General features: G+C 41.0%; 1 protein-coding gene across 1 annotated transcript; it reads right to left on the bottom strand.

Moving 5' to 3' along the window:
• Positions 1-1,940: 1,940 nt before the first annotated feature.
• Positions 1,941-3,593, bottom strand: LOC133814383 (uncharacterized). Its single transcript, XM_062247350.1, has 2 exons — positions 3,469-3,593; positions 1,941-2,949 (listed from the first exon to the last, which is right to left on the bottom strand). Exons 1-2 carry the CDS (start codon positions 3,591-3,593, stop codon positions 1,941-1,943), a joined length of 1,134 nt encoding a protein of 377 aa, XP_062103334.1.
• Positions 3,594-20,596: the final 17,003 nt, after the last annotated feature.

Raw genomic sequence — 20,596 nt, 5'->3', positions numbered from 1 at the left:
CTAATGCATCAGCATGACCGTTCTCCCCTTTTGGTACTTGGTTGACAGTGAACTCGTCGAAGACCGACTGCAACTCTTTAGTCTTGTTAAGGTAGGCTATCATCTTGTTATCCCGGGCCTGATAGCTACCTTGCATTTGGTTGACTACCAATTGGGAACCACTGAATACCACAATCCTTTTGACTCCCATGTCTTTGGCAAGTCTGAGTCCAGCTATCATTGCTTCGTATTTGGCTTCATTGTTGGTATCTTTGAACCCACATCGAACTGCTTGTTCGATTACGTCACCTTGGGGTGAAGTCAGGACGAGTCCGAGTTCACTTCCTCTAGTGTTACTTGAGCCGTCTACTTGAAACTTCCAGATTCCAGCTGACTATCCCTCGGTTAGACAACAAAGTTATTATTATGCATGCACATGCATGTTAGGTGTAAAATCTGCAATGAAGTTAGCTAATACCTGAGATTTGAGGGAAGTCCATGGCTTGTATATTACTTCGTACTCGCTGAGCTCTACCGCCCACTTGGTAAGTCTACCTGATAGTTCCAGTTTATGGAGGATTGTTTTGAGTGGGAAGGTGGTCAGGACTGTTATTGGATGGCACTGGAAGTATGGGCGTAGCTTCCTTGCTGCGTTGATGAGTGCTAGTGCAAGCTTCTCCAACTAGCTATATTGGGTTTCTGCATCAAGCAAGGCTTTGCTTACATAGTAGACTGGAGATTGCTTGCCTTCCTCTTCTCGAACTAAGACCACGCTAACCGCCGTCTCGGATACTGCTAAGTAGATGAATAATGTCTCATTGTCTTTTGGCTTTGAGAGGATAGGCGGGCTAGTCAGGTACTGTTTTAGTTGGGCTAGTGCCTCTTCACATTCATCTGTCCACTCAAAGGTTTTTTATTTCCTTAATGTGTTAAAGAAGAGGTGACATAGTTCTGATGACTTTGAGATGAATCGGTTGAGTGCTGCGATGCATCCAGTTAACTTTTGTACGTCTTTTATGCACGCTGGGGAAGGAATCCTTTGGATTGACTCTATCTGTGCTGGGTTAGCCTCGATTCCCCTTTGAGTTACTAGGTACCCAAGGAACTTTCCTGCAGTCACACCAAAAGAACATTTAGTTGGATTCAGTTTCATGTTATATTTCCTAAGAATGTCAAAAGATTGTTTTAAATGGCTGATTTGGTCCTCTGCAATGAGGGATTTGACGAGCATGTCATCAATGTAGACTTCCACCATCTTTCCCAGCAAGTCGACAAACATCTTGTTGCCTAATCTCTGGTAAGTTGCTCCTGCGTTCTTCAATCCGATTGGCATGACCTTGTAGCAGAATATGCCCGAGTTGGTCATGAAGGTTGTCTTTTTTTGGTCGTCTAGATGCATCAGGATCTGGTTGTATCCTGAGTATGCATCCATGAGGCTTAGGAGTTCATGACCAGCTGTGGTGTCTACTAGCATGTCTATGTGTGGCAATGGGAATGAGTCCTTTGGACATGCCTTGTTGAGGTCTGTGAAGTCGATGCAGACTCACCATTTGCCATTCTTCTTCTTCACAATGACTATGTTGGCCAACTAGTCGGGATAATGCACCTCACTTACAAACCCATTATCAATGAGTTTTTGAACTTCTTCGTTAATGGCCTTGTTCCTTTTACGGGCGAATTTTCTTCTTTTTTGGTTCCTTGGTGGGTAGTCTGGATCAACCTGCAATTTATGGACAATTACTTCGGGGCTAATTCCAGTCATGTCCGCATGGGACCAAGCAAAACAATCATAATGGACAGATAGAAAATCAATGAGTTTAGTTCTGATGTTAGGGTCCAATCGTGATCCGATTTTGACTTTGTGGTCTGGGAAGTCCGGATGTATCTGAACTTCGTCCAACTCCTCCATGTTTGGTTGGTTCATCTGGGAGTCAGTCAGTCAGTCAGTCTTCCTGTAATTCCTATAATTGAGCGGGTTTGGCCTTCATGGTAGTATGGTAACATGCTCTTGAGTCTTTCTGTTGGCCTTTGATTTCTTTTACTCCCCATTTAATTGGGAACCTTAGAACTTGGTGGTATATTGAAGGGACTGCCTCCATTTCATGTATCCATGGTCGACCTAGTATCACATTGTAAGCAGATGGAGAGTCTACTACCAGGAATCTTGTGCACAGATTGACTCCTTTAGCATAGACAGGCAGCTCGATCTCTCCTAGTGTGTTCTTTTGCTCTCCACTAAAATCGATGAGGGTTGTAGTCTTCTTTGTGATATTTGATTCATCTATCCCCTTTTCCCTAAGAGCACTTAAAAACAAAATGTTAGATGAATTTCCCTTATCAATAAGTATACATTTAGTAAGATAATTAGCAATGTAAAGTGTAATAACAAGAGCATCATGATGCAGGTTGAGGAGTCTGGTTGACTCTGTTGTTGAGAAACTGATGGTTTGAGCTGGTAGGTTGATGGTATTCTTCTCTGTACCGCTAGACTCTCCTTTGATCCAATTGGTCTGCCTGGAATGTCTTTTGGCTGCTGAATGGGTGACTCCACTTACCTCAGAGCCACCAGTTATTACATTCACTGTCTGTTCATGAGTAGGTGGCTTCAGTGGGGTTTCTTCTCTTCGAATGACTGACCTGTCTGCCTCCTGCTGGAATGTTCTTTCGCCTTTGTCTATGAGTAAGTCAGTCAGGTGACCACTTCTTAATAGGTTGGATACTTCGAGTCTTAAGGCAAGGCACTCATCTGTTCGGTGACCGTGGTCATTGTGGAACTCACACCATTTTGTTCTGTCTCGCTGGTCAGATGGAGTTCTCATCCTTTCCAGCCATTTCACTTTGTCTCTAAGTCCTTTTAGTACGCCAACGACTTCAGCTGGTGAGATCGGAAAATTGTATTCTGGTATCTTTGGTCCATCTCGAAGACGTGTCTTGGACGACCGATTGTACTTCCTCCTTATGTTCTCTGATCTACCAGGATATGGGTATGGCTCTGATCATCTGTCACTCTGCCATCTGTGCCATTTGATCCTCGTCCCATTTGATCTGTGCCCAGGCCTTGGCGAGAACTTCTTCCATCGTCTTGCAAGGATACTTGGTCAGTTATTTGTATAGGTCTGAGTCATAGCGGAGTCCTTTGCAGAAGGCTGAGATGGCTGTGTCTTAATTACAATGGGTTATAGACACCTTCTCTTTGTTGAAGTGGCCTACGTACTCTCGTAAGGGCTCACCCTGTCGTTGAACTATGATGCAGAGGTCTTCTGCAGACTTTTCAAGTTTCCTGCTGCTAGCAAACTACTGAACAAAAGTGTCAGTCAATTGTGCAAAAGTAGAAATGGAATTATTAGGTAAATTAGTATACCAGTGGAGGTCTGGTCTAATTAGACTAGAACCAAACCCCTTACACATGCATGCTTCCCTCATGTCGCGTGGGATGGCAACGGTGAACATTCTCTGCCTGTATTGAGCGATATGATCATGTGGGGGAACCTGAACTTTTTCGGCATTTCGACAATGGCTATATCATCAATGAAAGGTGAGTCAGCGTAGCAGCTTGCTGCACTCTTTTTAATAGGGGCTGGCATTTCGGGAATCTGCTGGATGAGTGCTTCCATCTCGGCCAATTTATGAGCCAACTCAAGATCTTGGATTGGAAAGGAGCTTGTGGTTTCTTGGCGGGCTGGCTCGCTCATGACTGGGTGATTCAATCCGATTGTCTGTTGTTCAGGATTATTCTGACCAGCTCCAATGATGGTCGAGCTGGCTCCAACTGTAATGCCCCAAAATCCCTAATAAGGTTTAGGACCTTGATTAGGAGGCCGGGAGGGCCATGATTGATTTATTATATTATCAAATGATTATATGCATGTTTATGTGAATTATATTATGATATGATGATAAACGCATGCATATGGGTTCATATTTCATTAGAAGGGCATTTTGGTAATTTGGCCCGTTGAGGGCGTAATTGTGTATTTTCGTGCATGTGGGTGAGTTATGAATGGTACCACATCATATGTGGATTTGTTCGAGCCTTTCGGCATGCGACGGTCATGAAATGCAAGTGTTCGGTCTGGTCATAACGGGTTTAAGTTCGGGGCTCGGGGTGAGTCTCGTGGTGATTTTAATGATTAGAGTGTTGCCAGGAATTAAAGGGTAACGAGATATGAATTATTGGTGTTTGATAATTTTGGAAGTAGCGGGAATTGGAGGGTGTTAATTATAATTAACAAGATAGGTGTGAAAGGACGATTATGCCCTTGGTGGCTGTTAAGGTTTATTTTAGACTTGAGGGCATTTAGGTCTTTTCACCCTAAGTTTATAATTAACCATTAGAAGGCTGTGGAAGTGAACCAAAAACAGAGCAAAGGTTACTCTTCTCCCGTACCTCTTTTTCCTTCTTTTTCTTTCTGAGTTTTTGAGCTCTTTTTGAGGAACCAAGCAAAGGAACCAAGCTGTGATAAGCTAGGGTTATGCTCCACCATTGAAGAGGGTGTGCTGCTGAGATTGAGGTGAGTTTTTAGCCATTAAAACTCTTGGTCTTGCTCTGTTTTCATTTGAGTTTCAGTTGGGTTTCTGAGTTGGAAAGTTGAGTTTGAATGGATGTTTTTGGTTAGGGTTCTTGGGGTTGTGGTGCCTAGGACATGTGGGGATGGTTTTTGGGTTCATTTGAGACTTAATTTGATGTTTGGAAGCATTGGAATCAGGTTGGGAATGAAGGAGTAGAAGGAGAAAGTTTCAGGGGCACTTCAGGTTGGAAGTAGCGCTACAACGCCCACAAGGGGGCGCTACAGCGCTACCCAGGGTGGCTTTGGGGCGGTTTTGGTCAGTCTTGAGCACTGGGGCACTACGGGGGTTGCGCTACAGTGCTACCAGGGTTACGCTACAGCGCTACCAGGGTTACGCTACAGCGCTACCCTGCTTCTTCAAATTCCCGTTTTGAGTGTTTTTGGCTCGGGGTTTCAATTCCTAAGGCCCAGGATCGAATCTACTCACCGTGTGGGTACTTTTTGGGTTCCCGAGAGTGGGGTTTAGATCAAGACCCTATTTTTGATGATTTGCATTAATAAGAGATTGTATTTGGTTATGACTAGGTGACCGCTAAAGGATTAAAAAGGGTCGATCGTTCTCAAGGGTCGTTCAATTGTTGTTTCTCGCTCGACCCAGAGGTAAGAAAACTGCACCCCGTGTATATGTGACTTGCATGGTTATTCTTGATGCATGTTGGATGTTTAAATGTGATGCATGTGATGCACACAAAACAAGGGATTAGGAAATGCCATGAATATTGAATATGAGATTGTTCAGAGCTTGAGCCTCTATGTTTATGCATGATCCTAATTATGCTAGCAATTATTAAGTAAGCATGTAGAATGCCCTGTATTCAGATATTTGACATATGATATATGTTTGGTAGCATTGCTTACTTGTGTATGGCACTGACTAGTCAGGGTTGGTGCTGGTCGCGTATTACTGACGTAAGAGCCAGAAATGGCATAAGCATCATGAACGCATGGCCAATAAAAGATTAGATCTAATCGATATCAGCGTTGAATGACTCTAGGAGCATTAATGCTAGACCGATCCTAAGGTCGATGAAAATTATAAGCGCTTGACTAGTCTAGGACTAGTTACTCAGAGCCAGGGCCAAAGGCCTAGGTGACGGTTTGTCACGTGGCTAGGGAGCGGAATCCCATGGTTGCGACTCTATGGCCATGCGGTAGGTTATGTTGGTGACTAGTTCATCAAACACCTATCTTGATAAGCTAGTGAAAGGATCACTTATTTGCAAAGCCCTGGTGACCCTATCGTCACATGGCTAATGGGAACAGAACCCACCTTAGTGACTTTTACAACTGTCACTCTTCTATTTAGGGCTATAAGCCTAGTATGGTTACCGAAACCACCAGTGTTAAATCACTTATCTGATTAGGATTGACTTGATAGTCATCCACTCAGGAGGGCAGGATTCCTTATCCTGGATACTCATCATTACATGAACCTATTTGCCTGCATGAAAAAGGCTATATTTGCTAGGCATGCGCCTTATGATTTGATGACATGTTATTACTGATCATGAGTATATTAAGTTTTCTTGCTGGGCTTTGGCTCACGGGTGCTATGTGGTGCAGGTAAAGGCAAAAGAAAGCTGGACCATCCTTGAGTTGGAGAGCTTAGGTGACGATGTGTACATATGCGGCTGCTCGACCGCTACGGCCGAGGGTTGAAAGAGGAACTAGGGTTAAACTCTGTTTTGCTACTTAGATCGGCTGGTTGTAAATATTTTCTTGTAATAGACCTTTAAATTATATTTTTGGGATCCCAATGTATACAGTAAACGTTCTAATGAAACGTTATATCTTAACCAAAATTTTAACCCCTAAACCGCTAATCATACTTAGTTACACGATTTTGGCCAAATGACTCGATTAGCGAGTTTAACACTGTTTATAAGGCACACCGTAACGGTCCCTGAAGTTTAGGACGTTACACCAACAGTAGGCTGGCTAACACCTAGAACCTGCTGCTGTCTGGGTCCAGTGGCTGGCTGACTAGTGGTTGGCTAACTAGCTCTTATAATCTGTTGTTGTCCAGCTGCCGAGGCTGGCTGGATGACTCCTTGAATCTGCTGTGGTCCGGGCACAGATGAATGTCCATGTTCAGTCATGGTTACTTGTTCACCTGTATTGACAATAGAATTTTGAATGTTAGACATGGTGGGTGGAGCTTGATAATTCCTTATCGAGGGTGATGGAACTATCTGACTCAGTCCGCCACTATTAGAGATAGGGTGAGGTCACCCAAAGGTTGCATAGGGCTAACTGGGCCTCGGAAGTGGGATGGCTGACCCTGGTGGCTTGAGAGGACATGGCCTCCATTCGTACGAGCAAGTCAACTTTCTCAGCTTCGAGCATCCTCATTTTCTCGCGTTCTTCATTCATCTGGGCAGTAAGAGCAACGAGTTGGGCGGATAGATTGGGTGTCTCAGTCACGTCTAACATGACTCTCAAGTGAACTCCTTTTTCTCTTTGTCGATCGTCTGATTGCTAGAGCCCCACAGTGGGTGCCAAATTGTAGATGTGATTTCCTACAATTGATTAGACGGGCACCAGCAACCTGTCAAGAACAAAGAGAGAGACGAGAGTTCAATTGGGAGCACTGGTGGGGTATCATCCAAAGGGACTCTGATGCTCAAGTTAGTCAGATTGTAATGAAAGCTAATTGAAAATAATAAAACTATGATATAAATAATGAAATGGTGATGGATGGATGAGTAGTGGACTGGTCAGAGTGACGGTGGCGACAACGGCGGGATTGAACGACTAGGTCAAGTCCAGTCAAATCAGACTGACTGACTTGTCTTGCTTGACTGTATCGTTGAGAAAGAGAGTAGCCTTCGTTTCAATTGGAGAGTAAAGATATAGTGATTATCTGATGGCCCGTTCTCAACCCCTGAGGGTCTTATTTATTGTTCTTTTTTTCGTTCCGTTGTCTTCCTCTTTATCTCGCCTGTCTGACTCGTTCTTAGTGGTTCCCTCTGATTTTCATGGGAAGAGGGGCGTGCTTTTTGACTGCTTCCATGCTGTGACTGACTGAATGCATCCGGACTCGGGTCTGGGTACCAGCTAGCTCGTTTGGATGGCTGAGCCCATTTACATAGGTTTGGGGCCTTACTTGCTTATTGGGGCTAGCAAGCTAGTCTAGCTGACTAAATGGGCTTTAATTGTAGACAAATTTTGTCCACTACAAGCACACATTAGTTGAAGCATAGAGTTTACTCAAAACTCCCATTGCGCAAAATATAACAAAAAAATAGGGCATAGAATAAAAAACATGTTCCATACCCGATCAATTAGCACAAGAACATGAAACCTTTTATACTCCCCCTAAATAATTGTTCTCCCCCTTTTTGTCTATCAAACGAACCAAAGGAATATTATCAGGGGCCAAACACACATCCATCATATCTCATCACCATGGTTGCCTGCACACATGTTAGATGAAAAACGAAACAAAGAAACAAGAAGTAGAAGAGAAAATGAAATGGAAGAAAAATGGGTACCAACCAAAACACCACAAAAATTGGGAAATGAAAACTTTTTCTTGTCTAAGAATATGATCTTCAATGCACAAAAGAAATTTTCAACATTTTCACTATTCCCACAAACAATCAACCTTTTTTTTTATAATAGCACAAAGGTATATATATAAATATAAAAATTCCAAAATATCCTTTTGTGCCCAAAAAAACTTTCATGACTTGTCCATTGAGAAAAAACCAAACATTAGTACATTTTAACAAAATTTTACTATAATGTTTAGTAAATCTATTTAACATATCATGCTTTTATTTGTGTCAAGAAAAATAGTTAGTCCTATCCCATGAAATATTTAAAGTGAATCAAATGGTTGATATGCATTTTAATATATTTGTTTTACCACTAAAATCAGTCTCAAGCATTTGTGTGTGCATGTGAAAGCATGGGACATTGCCCTTTAGTGGCAAATTTTAGCCTTTTTCGCAAGTTGCATGAAGTACCCATCTTAGACGCTTTCACACTACACCAATGGTAGCATTTTCACATGGTAGAGTATCTTCTACATGGTTTTAGTTACATAGTTCCAACTTAGTCATGGATGGCTTTCACACACCAATGCAGGTAGCTCTATTCTTAAAATGGATCTTGAGACAAGATAAAAAATGTTATATACTCACACACCACATACACATAGTGATTCAGAAAAATATTCAATGGATAGACCTATCTATTTTTCGAAACGACTAAGCATGATATATTAACTAGAAAAACTAACCAAGTAGTAAAATAATGTTAAAAACTAATTTTTACAATTTTCTCAATTTGGATAAGAGCAAGACAACTTTTGAGCAACACAATGTCAAGGATATGGCACAAAACAATAAAAAAATAATAATTAGTACAAACCCCCAAGGATTTAATGAGGGAATCAAACTTGACCACATATGGAGATTTTGTGAAAATATATTCATTTTGTTTGGCAATTTCAACATATTCTAAGACCAAAGTTTTATTTTCAACACGTTCCCGAGTGCATCGAGACACACCATCAACACAAAAACATTTTTTATGAGAAATTTTCAAATGTTTTCCCAATTGACATGGTTCACACTTGCCAGAAGAATGTTTACCCAATTTTGTCACTCCATGAACTGGACCCACATTGTCATTTTTTCTCAAATTTTCAAAATCTACATGACCATGTTTTTCATGACACAAATTAGTATCACTCATTGTGTTTGTGTGACAAGTGTGTGATTGAGATAATGTGTAACAATTATCAACAGATTTTAACTCTTTAAAACACAATTTCCATCTTGGTTAACCACAAAACAATTTCATGAGAAAAATTTACAAACAAGTCTTGGTCACAAATTTGACTTATACTAATTAGATTAGTTTTAAGACCATCAACCAAAAGAACATTTTGCAACGTTGGTAGTCCTTCAGAATTTAGAGTACCACTACCAAGTACCTTACAAGACTTACCATCTCCAGATGTGACTTCCCAATTTTTCAAAGTCTTGAAGTAAGTGAGAATGCTTTTGTTACCTGTCATATGCCTAGAACAACCACTATCAAAAAACCAAGAGTTAGAAGCACATGTTCTAAGACAAGTAAAGGCAGCAAGACATTTGAATTTATTTTTCTTCACCCATACTTTCTTAGGTGGAGTCATTTTCTTCAAGGGCATTTGTCTATAATTACCATGATGATTAAAGTAATTTTTTTGAAGAAAATTCATCAAGGTAAAACATTTAGGTCGAATATGACATTTCACTCCACAGAAATGGCAAATTGGAATAAAATGACTAGTTTTTTTTTTTATTCTGGAAATTTCTGGTCTGTTTCTCAAGTGTTGTGACAGATTGAGAAGATGAAGCCTCATGAGTTTGAGTAGAACCTACAGAAGGGTCAGTCGTCGAAACAATAGGAATATTTCCAAGGTTTAGATCCATTTGATCCCAACCTAGAAAAATCACAAGCTTTTTGACCTGCAAGCAGAACATCATCCAAAACCATAGATTTATGATTAAGCATTTTGACACCTTTCACAATTTGATCACAAATGTTTGATTTCAGAATCTTTAGCAACAATATCAATTTCATATTTTTTAACAAGAGTGTCAAGTTCTTCATTTCCCTTCTCGGGGACTTTGTTATTGTTTGTCATCAAACGATTATCTGAAACACTTTCAACCATTGATCATACCTATTTTTGTATGATTCTTTCAAAGAATCCTCATCCAAATCAGATTCACCTGAATCACCATGGGAACCGTCATCTATTGAAATAGTATTATTTAAACAAACAAGGTTCTCATTCATCTGCACAAAAAGAGGTAAGCAAGAAAAAACAGAAGTTAAGGCAAGAATAGAATTTTCTACATCATCACTACTTTCAGAGACCTAGTCACTCCAAGTGTCTGCCATGACCTTCTTATTTTTCTTCAAGGTATTGGCACATTCAGATTGAATATGTCCAAAACCTTCACACCCCCTGCATTGAATACCTTTTTTATTAGTAGACTCAAAAGGTTTTGAAAAATTATTACCTTTGGAGGATTTAGACATGTTTTTCTTGTTACTAATATTTTTCATAAACTTCTTAAATTTTTTGATAACAAGATCATTTCATCATCATCTTCCTCATCCGAGCTTTCCATTTTCTCTTTGGAAGATTTCAAGGCAATCGATTTCTCCTTCACAACAATTGGTTTCTCTTGTTGGCGGATATTTTGATTAAGTTCAAAAGTTCGAAGAGATCCCATCAATCCCTTAACTTTCAAGGTATCAAGGTTCTTTACCTCCTCAATGGCGGTGATCTTGGATTGAAAACTATCAGGAAGAGATCTAACAATTTTCCTAACCAAAACAGAGTCAGACAACTTTTATCCTAAAGCAAAATATTCATTAGCAATGTAAGGCAATTCTTCATAAAACTCAATAAGGGTTTCTTTTTTAGACATGCGAAGGTTTTCAAATCTTATGGTCAACATTACAAGCCTAGATTGCTTAACATCAATGGTTCCTTCAAATTGAGTTTGAAGGATTTCCCAAGTATCTTTGGCACTCACAAGATGAAATCAATTTTATATAACTCTCACCAACACCATTAAAAATTGTATGTAAAGCTTTACTATTATAAATTGATAACTGATCTTCTTCATTAGACCATTCAAGTTCAGATTTTACCTGTGTCTTACCGGATTTCGAATCTGTCTCGATAGGTGGTGTCCAAACGGTCAATATTGATCTCCAAGCCCTTTCATCAAAGGATTTGATAAAAGCTTGTGTCCTTACTTTCAAGTATGGATAGTTTGTATCATTCTATAATGGTGGGCGAGTTATAAATCCACCATCTACAAAGATAGACATTTCACAAGAAACAAAACAAACAGAAAACCACAAAATCTCACTAAAAGTTTAGTGACCTGCTATGATACCAATTGAAATTTCATTTTTAGAAATTACCAAATTAATTAAACCAGGTGAATTAATTAAGGTGCATAATGGTAAATAAATGTTGAAATAGATTTCAGATTTGTCGGGACAGAATACGAACTTGTCACGATAGAAAATGGACACAATAAAAAGACAATGCAAAAACAATAAAGAACACAACAAATTTTTACAAGGTTTAGAAACCCTTTCGGATAAACTACTCCTTGGGGCCACGCCCAGAGAATAAAACCAATTAATAAAGAATCACAAGTACAAAAGTATTGACTTAAACAAAACAAGACTCCCTCTTGAGATTTTCCGCAACTTTGTTGTACTTATCTTCACTAATTTGATTTTGATTGAAAAGCCTGACCACTTGAACTCCTTTCAATGGCCAGCGAGTGCTTGCATCCTCCCGACACAAGGCTTGTAAAAATCTTCTCCCAAAGACTTTAAGAATTATGAACAAATTATAACCTGTATTCACTCATGAATGTGGTATACACTCACCACAAAACTAAACATTCATTGTACTTCAAGAACATGTGAATATAATGATCTTGAATACAAACTATGAACCCTCACAAATATTACAATTCACTCACATAATTATACATCGAGGAGTTCACTTTTTTCAAAGCCCTAGAAGCCTATTTATAGAGACCATTTCGTGCTCAAAAAGTCTGAGAAAGAATCTCTAATAAAAGCAAGAATAATTAAAGATATTCTTGATTTAATGAAAATTTGCAATTTCTAGTTGATTCTGATCCGAGAGACAGATTTTGCGGGGACGGCTAATACCTGTGCCAGATCAAATTTCTCAAGATAGAAATAACAATTAATTCCTTCAAATATTGTATTTTCTGAAATTTATTTTCTCGAGCAGCACGAAAATCAATAAAAAAATATTCCATAAATGAATTCGAATAAGCACAGAATATTTTCTTTATAAAGCCAAGATACAAATTCCTTTTATAAACATATTGTGAGAATATAACACTAAATAAGGAATTATTTGCAAACCTTACAAATTAATCCAATATATTAATTTTGAAAATCACAATAAAAGGAATTTAAAATCAACTTTTAAATAAAAAGATATCTCTATAAAAAAATTCTTTATTAAACAAAGTTTCCTTTTTCAAAAAAGGAAACTATATTTTTTTAATCTTTCTTTTCACAGCTAGCCATTATCACGAGATTTGTCAATAAAAAATGTCACAAAATATTCTTTAATCAGTTGACAAAATGTCTCAAAGCCTAAAAAAAGGAAAGTATATTTTATTTAAAGAAAAATCTTCTTATAAATAAAATGATATTTTCTCAGTGAATATCAACATATATGGATGGAATATCAAGTAATGAAATTGTCACAAACAGATATGATGATTTCTAGATAATTAAAACTTAAGAAAACTGTAACGACCCAAAATCACTAATAGGGCTTAAGGGCATTGATTAGTGTGCCGGGAGGGCATAACTGGATTATGTGTGATTTTAATGATTAAATGCATGATTATGTGATAAGCATGCTTTTATGATTATTTGGATATATGGGTTGCATGATTATGTGTATTAGTATGCATGTAGGCCCTCATTAGATTTATAAGGGCATATTCGTAATTTTGGCCCGTTGAGGGCATAAATGTAATATTTGTGATAAATTGTTGAGACCACATTAATGTGTATATATTTACAGCTTGTGACTTGAGGCGATCCTAGTGAGCGGTTTAACGAAAAAGTAACGGTGGGGATTTATACCCGGCTCGGGGGAGCCTGGGGGTATTTTAGGGAATTTGTGAAATATATTAGAGGCTATTTGATATTGAGGAAAATAATTGGTGATTAGTTAGGTGTCAGGATGTAAGCGGTAATTATTAGGGACACTCGAGGAATTAGCAGGAATTGGGAGCAAATGACCAAAATGCCCTTGGTATGCTAAAAGGCTTAGGTTTTAATGGGAGGGAAAAATGGTCATTTTATTTATAAAGGGATAGGTGTTGTTCTGTTTTTATCCTTAATGGAAGATGTATAATGAGTTAGAAGTTAAAGGAAAGAACAAAAGGAAGAAAGAAGAAAAAACATAACACATAGCTAACCCTTTTCTCTCTCTCTCGGTTTCCCCTTCCTTCACCATTTCTTGAGGATTTCTGAAGCTGTAACTCAGTGGAGGCTTGGGCTAGAGCTTGGGGCTAGGGTCCCTGATAAAGCTAGAGGATTTAGCAGGAGCTAGTCACCCAACTAAGGTAAAGTTTAAAGGTTGTTCTTGAGTTTCTGTGTTTTGTTGGAATGGATTTCTAAACTTGAGTTTTGGATGGAAGTTAAGGGAATTAAGATTGAAGAATTGAGGAGCTAAGGTTGGAAAGGCGTAGAGGACAACCTAGGGTCGAATTCCCCATCAAAGGTATGGAATTCTGAGCTTGATCATCTGAGTTGCTGGGTTATCTTTGGTTTTTTTGATGAGTTCTTGAGTTTTGAGTTCAAATCTTGTTTTCTTTGTTTGATGGTGCATGTGGCTAAGTTTTATGTTGTTGGGCTATGTGGGATGAGATGTAAGGGATGGTAGGCTCAATTTGGTGTGTGGTTAAGGTTTTGAGGGGTTGTGAGGAGTTTTGGCTTGGGGAAGTTCGAAGGAAAAAGTCAGAGTGCTGAAGGTAATGTAAGTAGCATTGTAGCGCTAGCCTTAGGGTGCTACAGCGCTAGGCTTGGGTTTTCTAGGGGATTTTGCTTCTGTTTTTAGCGCTGTAGTGCCCACCTTGTGGTGTTGTAGCGCTACCATGCCTTTAGAAGTGGATTTTTGGGTGTTTTCTTAGGGATTTTGCCCGAAGGCACGGGGTTTGATTCCACCACCCCATTCAGTGGAATTAGGGCTTCCCGAGGGCTCGGGATTTGTCCCAAGGCTAGGTTACGGAATTGAAGTTTATTGATGGTTCTAATTTATGGCTGTGACTAGGTGTACGCTAGGGCTCGGATGGGATCGTGCTTGAAGGTCGATTTCACTAATCAAAGCTATCAGAATCAAAGGTAAGAAACTGCACCCGGTTATGTGAATATGTGGGGACTAAGAGCTCCCTATATTTGTATGTAATGTCATGAGATGGTATTATGCCATGGGGACATATGATAAATGACCTAAGAGTGGAATCAATATTTGCGCACAGGGCGCGGCTCTAACACTGGTAGCTGAGGTTAAATGCATAATCACTGAGCTCGGCCTAAGCGAGCCAGAGTTAGTGGGAACATCAGAGGGTGCAATCTAAATGCGTCGACCCTGGACTTTGGTGTGATATGTTTATTGTTGTCTAAATTGTTAAGTGTGACGAGTTTGTTATCTGAATAACTGATTGTTGGCTTGTAGATAGATAGCACTGTTTATGTGAGCTGTATGACTTGTTGTATATCTGGTTGATGATTCGTAAATTGTCTATGCTATGTATTACAGTTTTCTTCCTGGGCCTTGGTTCACGGGTGCTACGTGGTGCAGGTAAAGGCAAGGACAAGGTGGACCAGTCCTGAGTTGGAGAGCTTTGAGGCTGAATGTACATAGTCAGCTGATCGGTCGCCACGGCCAAGGAGTGGTACAGGACGGGAGAAGCCTAAATGTCTGTTTTGCCCTTAGAGTGGCCAGTACATGTTTATAACCTGGAATTTTTGTAAACTGACTTTTAAACCTATTTCTTTTGGGATCCCATGTACAAAATGTTTATATAAATGAAATGCATCTTTTATGAACAAATTCTTTTAACCCTAGTTCAATTATAGTTTAAGTGACACATTTCTAATTAAATGACTTGATTAGTAAGTCTTGCACCTTTATAAACACACAATGTAACGGTCTTGGCTACCCAGGGCATTACAACTTGGTATCAGAGCATCCTAGGTTTAGGGTTCCTGAAGACTGGCTGGACATGTACATTCGCCACTAAAGACAAGCTCGACTCAGGGTTTGGTAATTGTGTATACATGTTTATATGCTTAAATGATTAAAAAGGAATATGAATGCTGATATCTGCTTGATGAATAGGGAGCATGAGATACTGATAGGGCCTGGCCCTTGACTGTTGTGTGTTGGTATTGAGGCGTGCTTATTAGCATTGCTGTTGTATGTGAATGAAGATTTAAATATATTATTATATCTTGATTGTTTGTGAATGATTGAGTTCTAATGGTGGATTATGGAAGGATTATTACCCTGTCATCATAGTCTGACCGTCGAGTCGTTGATTGCAAATTAACTTGGATAGATATGCATCCAAGATGATCTGTACGACTTACCAGCAGTAGGTTTGAGGCAAGGGATGATGACCAGGGCCAGACCCCTCCGCCAGTCCCTGAGAAGTGGCAGTAACTTATGGCAGACATGCAAGCACGGCTATAAAGCCAGGATGAGCAGATCCAACTTCTGCGACAGCAGGCTCTGTCAGGGTGTGCTGCCCCTATTGTGCCACCTGCAGTGGTACCAGTTGTACAACCAGATGGGAGCCATTGTACGAGCGATTAAGGAAACAACATCCTCCAACTTTTGAGGGAGGACCAGATCCACTAAAGGCTTAACAGTGGATGAGTATGGTCACTGTTATTCTGGATTTTATGAGGATGGAGGGTCATGACAGAGTGGCTTATGCTGCATATATGTTGAGAGAGGATGCCCGCATCTGGTGGGAAGTGGCATCGCAGACCAGAGATGTTACTACTTTGAGTTGGGAAGGATTCAAGGATTTATTCAGCTAGAAGTATTACAATGTTGCCATCAGGGTAGCAAAGGTTAATGAATTTGTGGGGTTGGTTCAGGGCAGCATGACAGTTACAGAATATGCTCTGAAGTTCGACAGACTTATGAAGTTCGCACCCGATCTTGTGCCTACTGATGTAGCTAGGCAAGACAGATTTATTAGAGGGCTTAATTCTATGATAGCCTGAGATGTGAGGATTACAACAGTTCCTGGGGGGACAACTTATGCCCAAGCTATGGAGAAGGCTCTTACCGCTGAGGAAGCGGAGAATAAGATCTAGAGGGAGAGCGCAGTAAGGCGAAAGGGCCTCAAAACGGTGCCTCCCTACTCCGAGTCTGGTAGAGCTGGAGGCCTTAGTGATCTGAAGAGGAAGAATCATAATGCTTTGACCGCTCCTAGTCCTGATAGGAGAGGTCGGGGTACTCAGGGTGGCTGTCAAGGAGGCGGAGATTCATGGAGGAGCAATCCTGAGTGCACGAGGTGCAGAAGACGCCATCTGAGCGAATGTTGGGCTAAGGCCTGTTATGTGTGCGGGGTGGTAGGACACCTCAAGAAGGACTGCCCAACAATGAAGAAAAGTGAAGCAGGGAAGGTGGACAGCTTCACTCCAGCTCGAGTGTTCTCCCTGACGCAGGCAGAGGCCGAGGCTAGTCCCTCGGTAGTGACAAGTCAGCTTTCTAGCGCTGGCTCTCCTTTTACTGTATTGATTGACTCTGGTGCTACGCATTCATTTGTTTCTAGTAAGGTGATTTATAGACTGTGTAGACCTAGTGAGTATTATATTGTGGGGTTTGGGACTATATTGCTTATAGGAGAACTGGTAGTTTCTAGGAGGTGGATTAGAGCACTACCAGTGATGGTTGGCGATAGAGAATTGTTAGTAGACTTGATTGAGTTGGGTATGGAGCACTTTGACATGATTTTGGGAATGGATTGGTTGGTTAGACACGGAGCTACTATTGATTGTAGGAAGAAGATGGTGACCTTTGAGCTAGAAGGTGAGGATCCATTTGTCTTTGTGGGAGCGGTATATGGACCCCGCATACCCATGATATCAGCGTTGAGAGCCAGAGATTTATTACAGTGAGATTCATTTTGTTATCGAGTTAGCGCTAGGGACAGAGGCAGTGTCGAGGGCACCACATAGAATGGCGCCAACAGAACTGAAGGAATTGAAGATACAGTTATAGGAGCTTCTGGATTTGAGGTTCAACAGGCCGAGCTACTCGCCATGGGGTGCTCTAGTTTTGTTTGTGAAGAAGAAGGACGAGACTCTGAGAATGTGTATAGACGACTTGTTCGATCAGCTGCAGGGTAAGACGGTGTTCTCGAAGATTGATCTTCGATCTGGTTATCACCAGCTGAGGATCAAGGACGAGGACATACCAAAGATGGCCTTCCGAATGAGGTATGGACACTATGAGTTTTTGGTCATGTCGTTTGGTTTGACCAATGCCCCAGCAGCCTTCATGGACCTAATGTACAGGGTGTTCAAGGACTTCTTGGATCAGTTTGTCATTGTTTTCATCAATGAAATTTTAGTGTACTCCAGTTCACAGGTAGAGCACGAGTTTCATCTTCAACAGGTTCTACAGAGGTTGAGAGAGCACCAGCTGTACGCCAAGTTTAAGAAATGTGAGTTTTGGCTACCAAAAGTGACATTCCTTGGACATATTGGTGGTGCAGATGGGATTAAGGTGGATCCATCTAAGGTGGAGGCAGTTAGGGATTGGCCGAGGCCGAGGAATGCCTCGGAGGTTCAGAGCTTTCTCAATTTAGCGGGTTACTACAGATAGTTTGTGGAAGGCTTCTCGAAGATAGCAGCACCGATGACAGAATTGACACGGAAGAATTTGAAGTTCGTTTGTTCAGACAAGTGTGAGAACAGCTTTCAAGAATTGAAGCGGCGACTTATTACTACACCTGTGTTGGGTCTTCCTTCGGAGGAATGCAAGTTTGTAGTCTATTGCGATGCGTCAAGGTTGGGTTTAGGCTGTGTGTTGATGCAAAACGAGAAAGTTATTGCTTATGCGTCACGACAACTGAAGGAGTATGAGAAGTGGCATCCTACCCATGATTTGGAGTTAGCAGTGGTGGTATTCGCACTGAAGGTTTGGCGGATTTATCTGGACGGAGAAAAGTGCGAGATATACACTGATCACAAGAGTTTGAAATACTTTTTCACGCAGAAGGACCTGAACATGAGGCAGAGACATTGGCTAGAATTGGTAAAAGACTATGACTGTGATATTCTTTACCATCCGGGGAAAGCCAATGTAGTGGCAGATGCGTTGAGCTGGAGGGGCCCGGGTCAGTTATATAGCACCACCTAGATTTCGAGAGAGTTAGTTGATGAGATGGTCAGAGTGAGGATAGAGTTGGTGGTGGGTCGATTGGCCAACATTACTCAGCAGTCGACCCTGCTAGAGCGGATTAAGGATGGTCAGTTGGTAGACGCTCAATTAAAGGAGGTGAGAGAGAATGTTTTAGCGGTAGGAGCTAAGGACTATTCTATTCCTGAGGTTGGTATGTTACGGTATCAGGGGCAGATTTGTGTCCCAACTGATGTGGGAATCAGACGAGAGATACTAGATGAATCGCATACTATGCCGTACTCACTTCATCTGGGTACCACGAAGATGTATCAGGATTTACAGACGTTATATTGGTGGCCCAGGATGAAGAAGGATGTGGTGGAGTACGTGGCCAGATGTTTAACCTGTCAGCAAGTGAAGGCTGAGCATCAGCGACCGGCAGGGTTGCTTCAGCCTTGGGGTATTCCCAAGTGGAAATGGGAGGATATTACGATGGATTTTGTGGAAGGTTTACCCATGACTGTAGGGCTTCATGACTTGCTGTGGGTGATAGTGGACAGATACACCAAGTTAGCTCATTTCTTTCCAATGAAGACGATGTATACAGTGGATCAGTATGCAGAGTTATATATGAGGGAGATCGTATATCTCCATGGGGTTCCCAAGTCCATAGTATCAGATCGGGATCCTATCTTTACCTCCAAGTTTTGGGGTAGTTTGCAGAAGGCTATGGGGACCCAGCTGAAGTTCAGCACAACCTTTCATCCTCAGACTGATGGACAGTCTTAGAGGACGATTCAGGTGTTGGAGGCTATGCTTCGAGCATGCGTGATCGATTTTGAGGGATCGTGGAGTAAGTATCTCCTGTTGATTGAGTTTTCATACAAAAATAGTTACCAATCAACGATTGAAGTGGCTCCCTATGAGATGTTATATGGGAGGAGATGTAGATCACCCATTCATTGGGATGAGATGGGTGAGAGGAAGTATTTGGGGTCGGACATGGTTCAGAAGACAAATGAAGCTATTGAGAAGATCGGAGCTAGGATGCTCGCCTCACAGAGCAGACAGAAAAGCTACGTTGATCCCAAGCGTAGGGACATGGAGTTCCAGGTTGGGGACCACGTGTTTCTTCGAGTTTCACCACTGCAAGGGGTGGGGAGATTTAGGAAGAAGGGCAAGCTGAGAGCTAGATTCATCGGACCTTTTGAGATCCTAGAGAGGATCAGACAGGTGGCTTACAGGTTAGCTTTGCCACTGTCGCTGTCGGGAGTTCATGACATATTCCATGTTTCTGCTCTGGAAGTACGTCTCAAATACGGCACATGTGCTGAAGTATGAAGACTTGGAATTGCAGACAGATTTGTCTTATGAGGAACGTCCGGTTCATATTCTAGATCAGAGGGATAAAGTCCTACAGAATAAGATGATTCCTCTAGTTAAAGTGTTATGGAGGAAAAGTAGGGTCGAGGAAGCGACCTGGAGCTTGAGTCAGCAATGCGGGATTAGTATCCCGAGTTATTCAGGTAAATTTCGAGGAGGAAATTCTCATTAGGAGGGGATAGTTGTAACGACCCAAAATCACTAATAGGGCTTAAGGGCCTTGATTAGTGTTTCGGGAGGGCATAACTGGATTATGTGTGATTTAAATGATTGAATGCATGATTATGTGATAAGCATGCTTTTATTATTATTTGGATATATGGGTTGCATGATTATGTGTATTAGTATGCATGTAGGCCCTGATTAGATTATAAGGGCATATTCGTAATTTTGGTCCATTGAGGGCATAAATTTAATATTTGTGATAAATTGTTGAGACCACATTATTATGTGGATATATTTGCAGCTTGTGACTCGAGGCGATTCTAGTGAGCGGTTTAGTGAAAAAGTCACCGTGGGGATTTATACCCGGCTCGGGGGAGCCTCGGGGTATTTATGGGAATTTGGGAAATATATTGGAGGCTATTTGATATTGAGGAAAATCATTGGTGATTAGTTAGGTGTCAGGATGTAAGCGGTAATTATTAGGGACACTCAAGGAATTAGCGGGAATTGGGAGCAAATGACCAAAATGCCCTTGGTA

The sequence above is a fragment of the Humulus lupulus genome, chromosome 2 (assembly GCF_963169125.1).
Source record: "Humulus lupulus chromosome 2, drHumLupu1.1, whole genome shotgun sequence".
Classification (NCBI taxonomy): Eukaryota; Viridiplantae; Streptophyta; class Magnoliopsida; order Rosales; family Cannabaceae; genus Humulus; species Humulus lupulus.
This window is presented reverse-complemented; position numbering and strand designations above follow the sequence as displayed.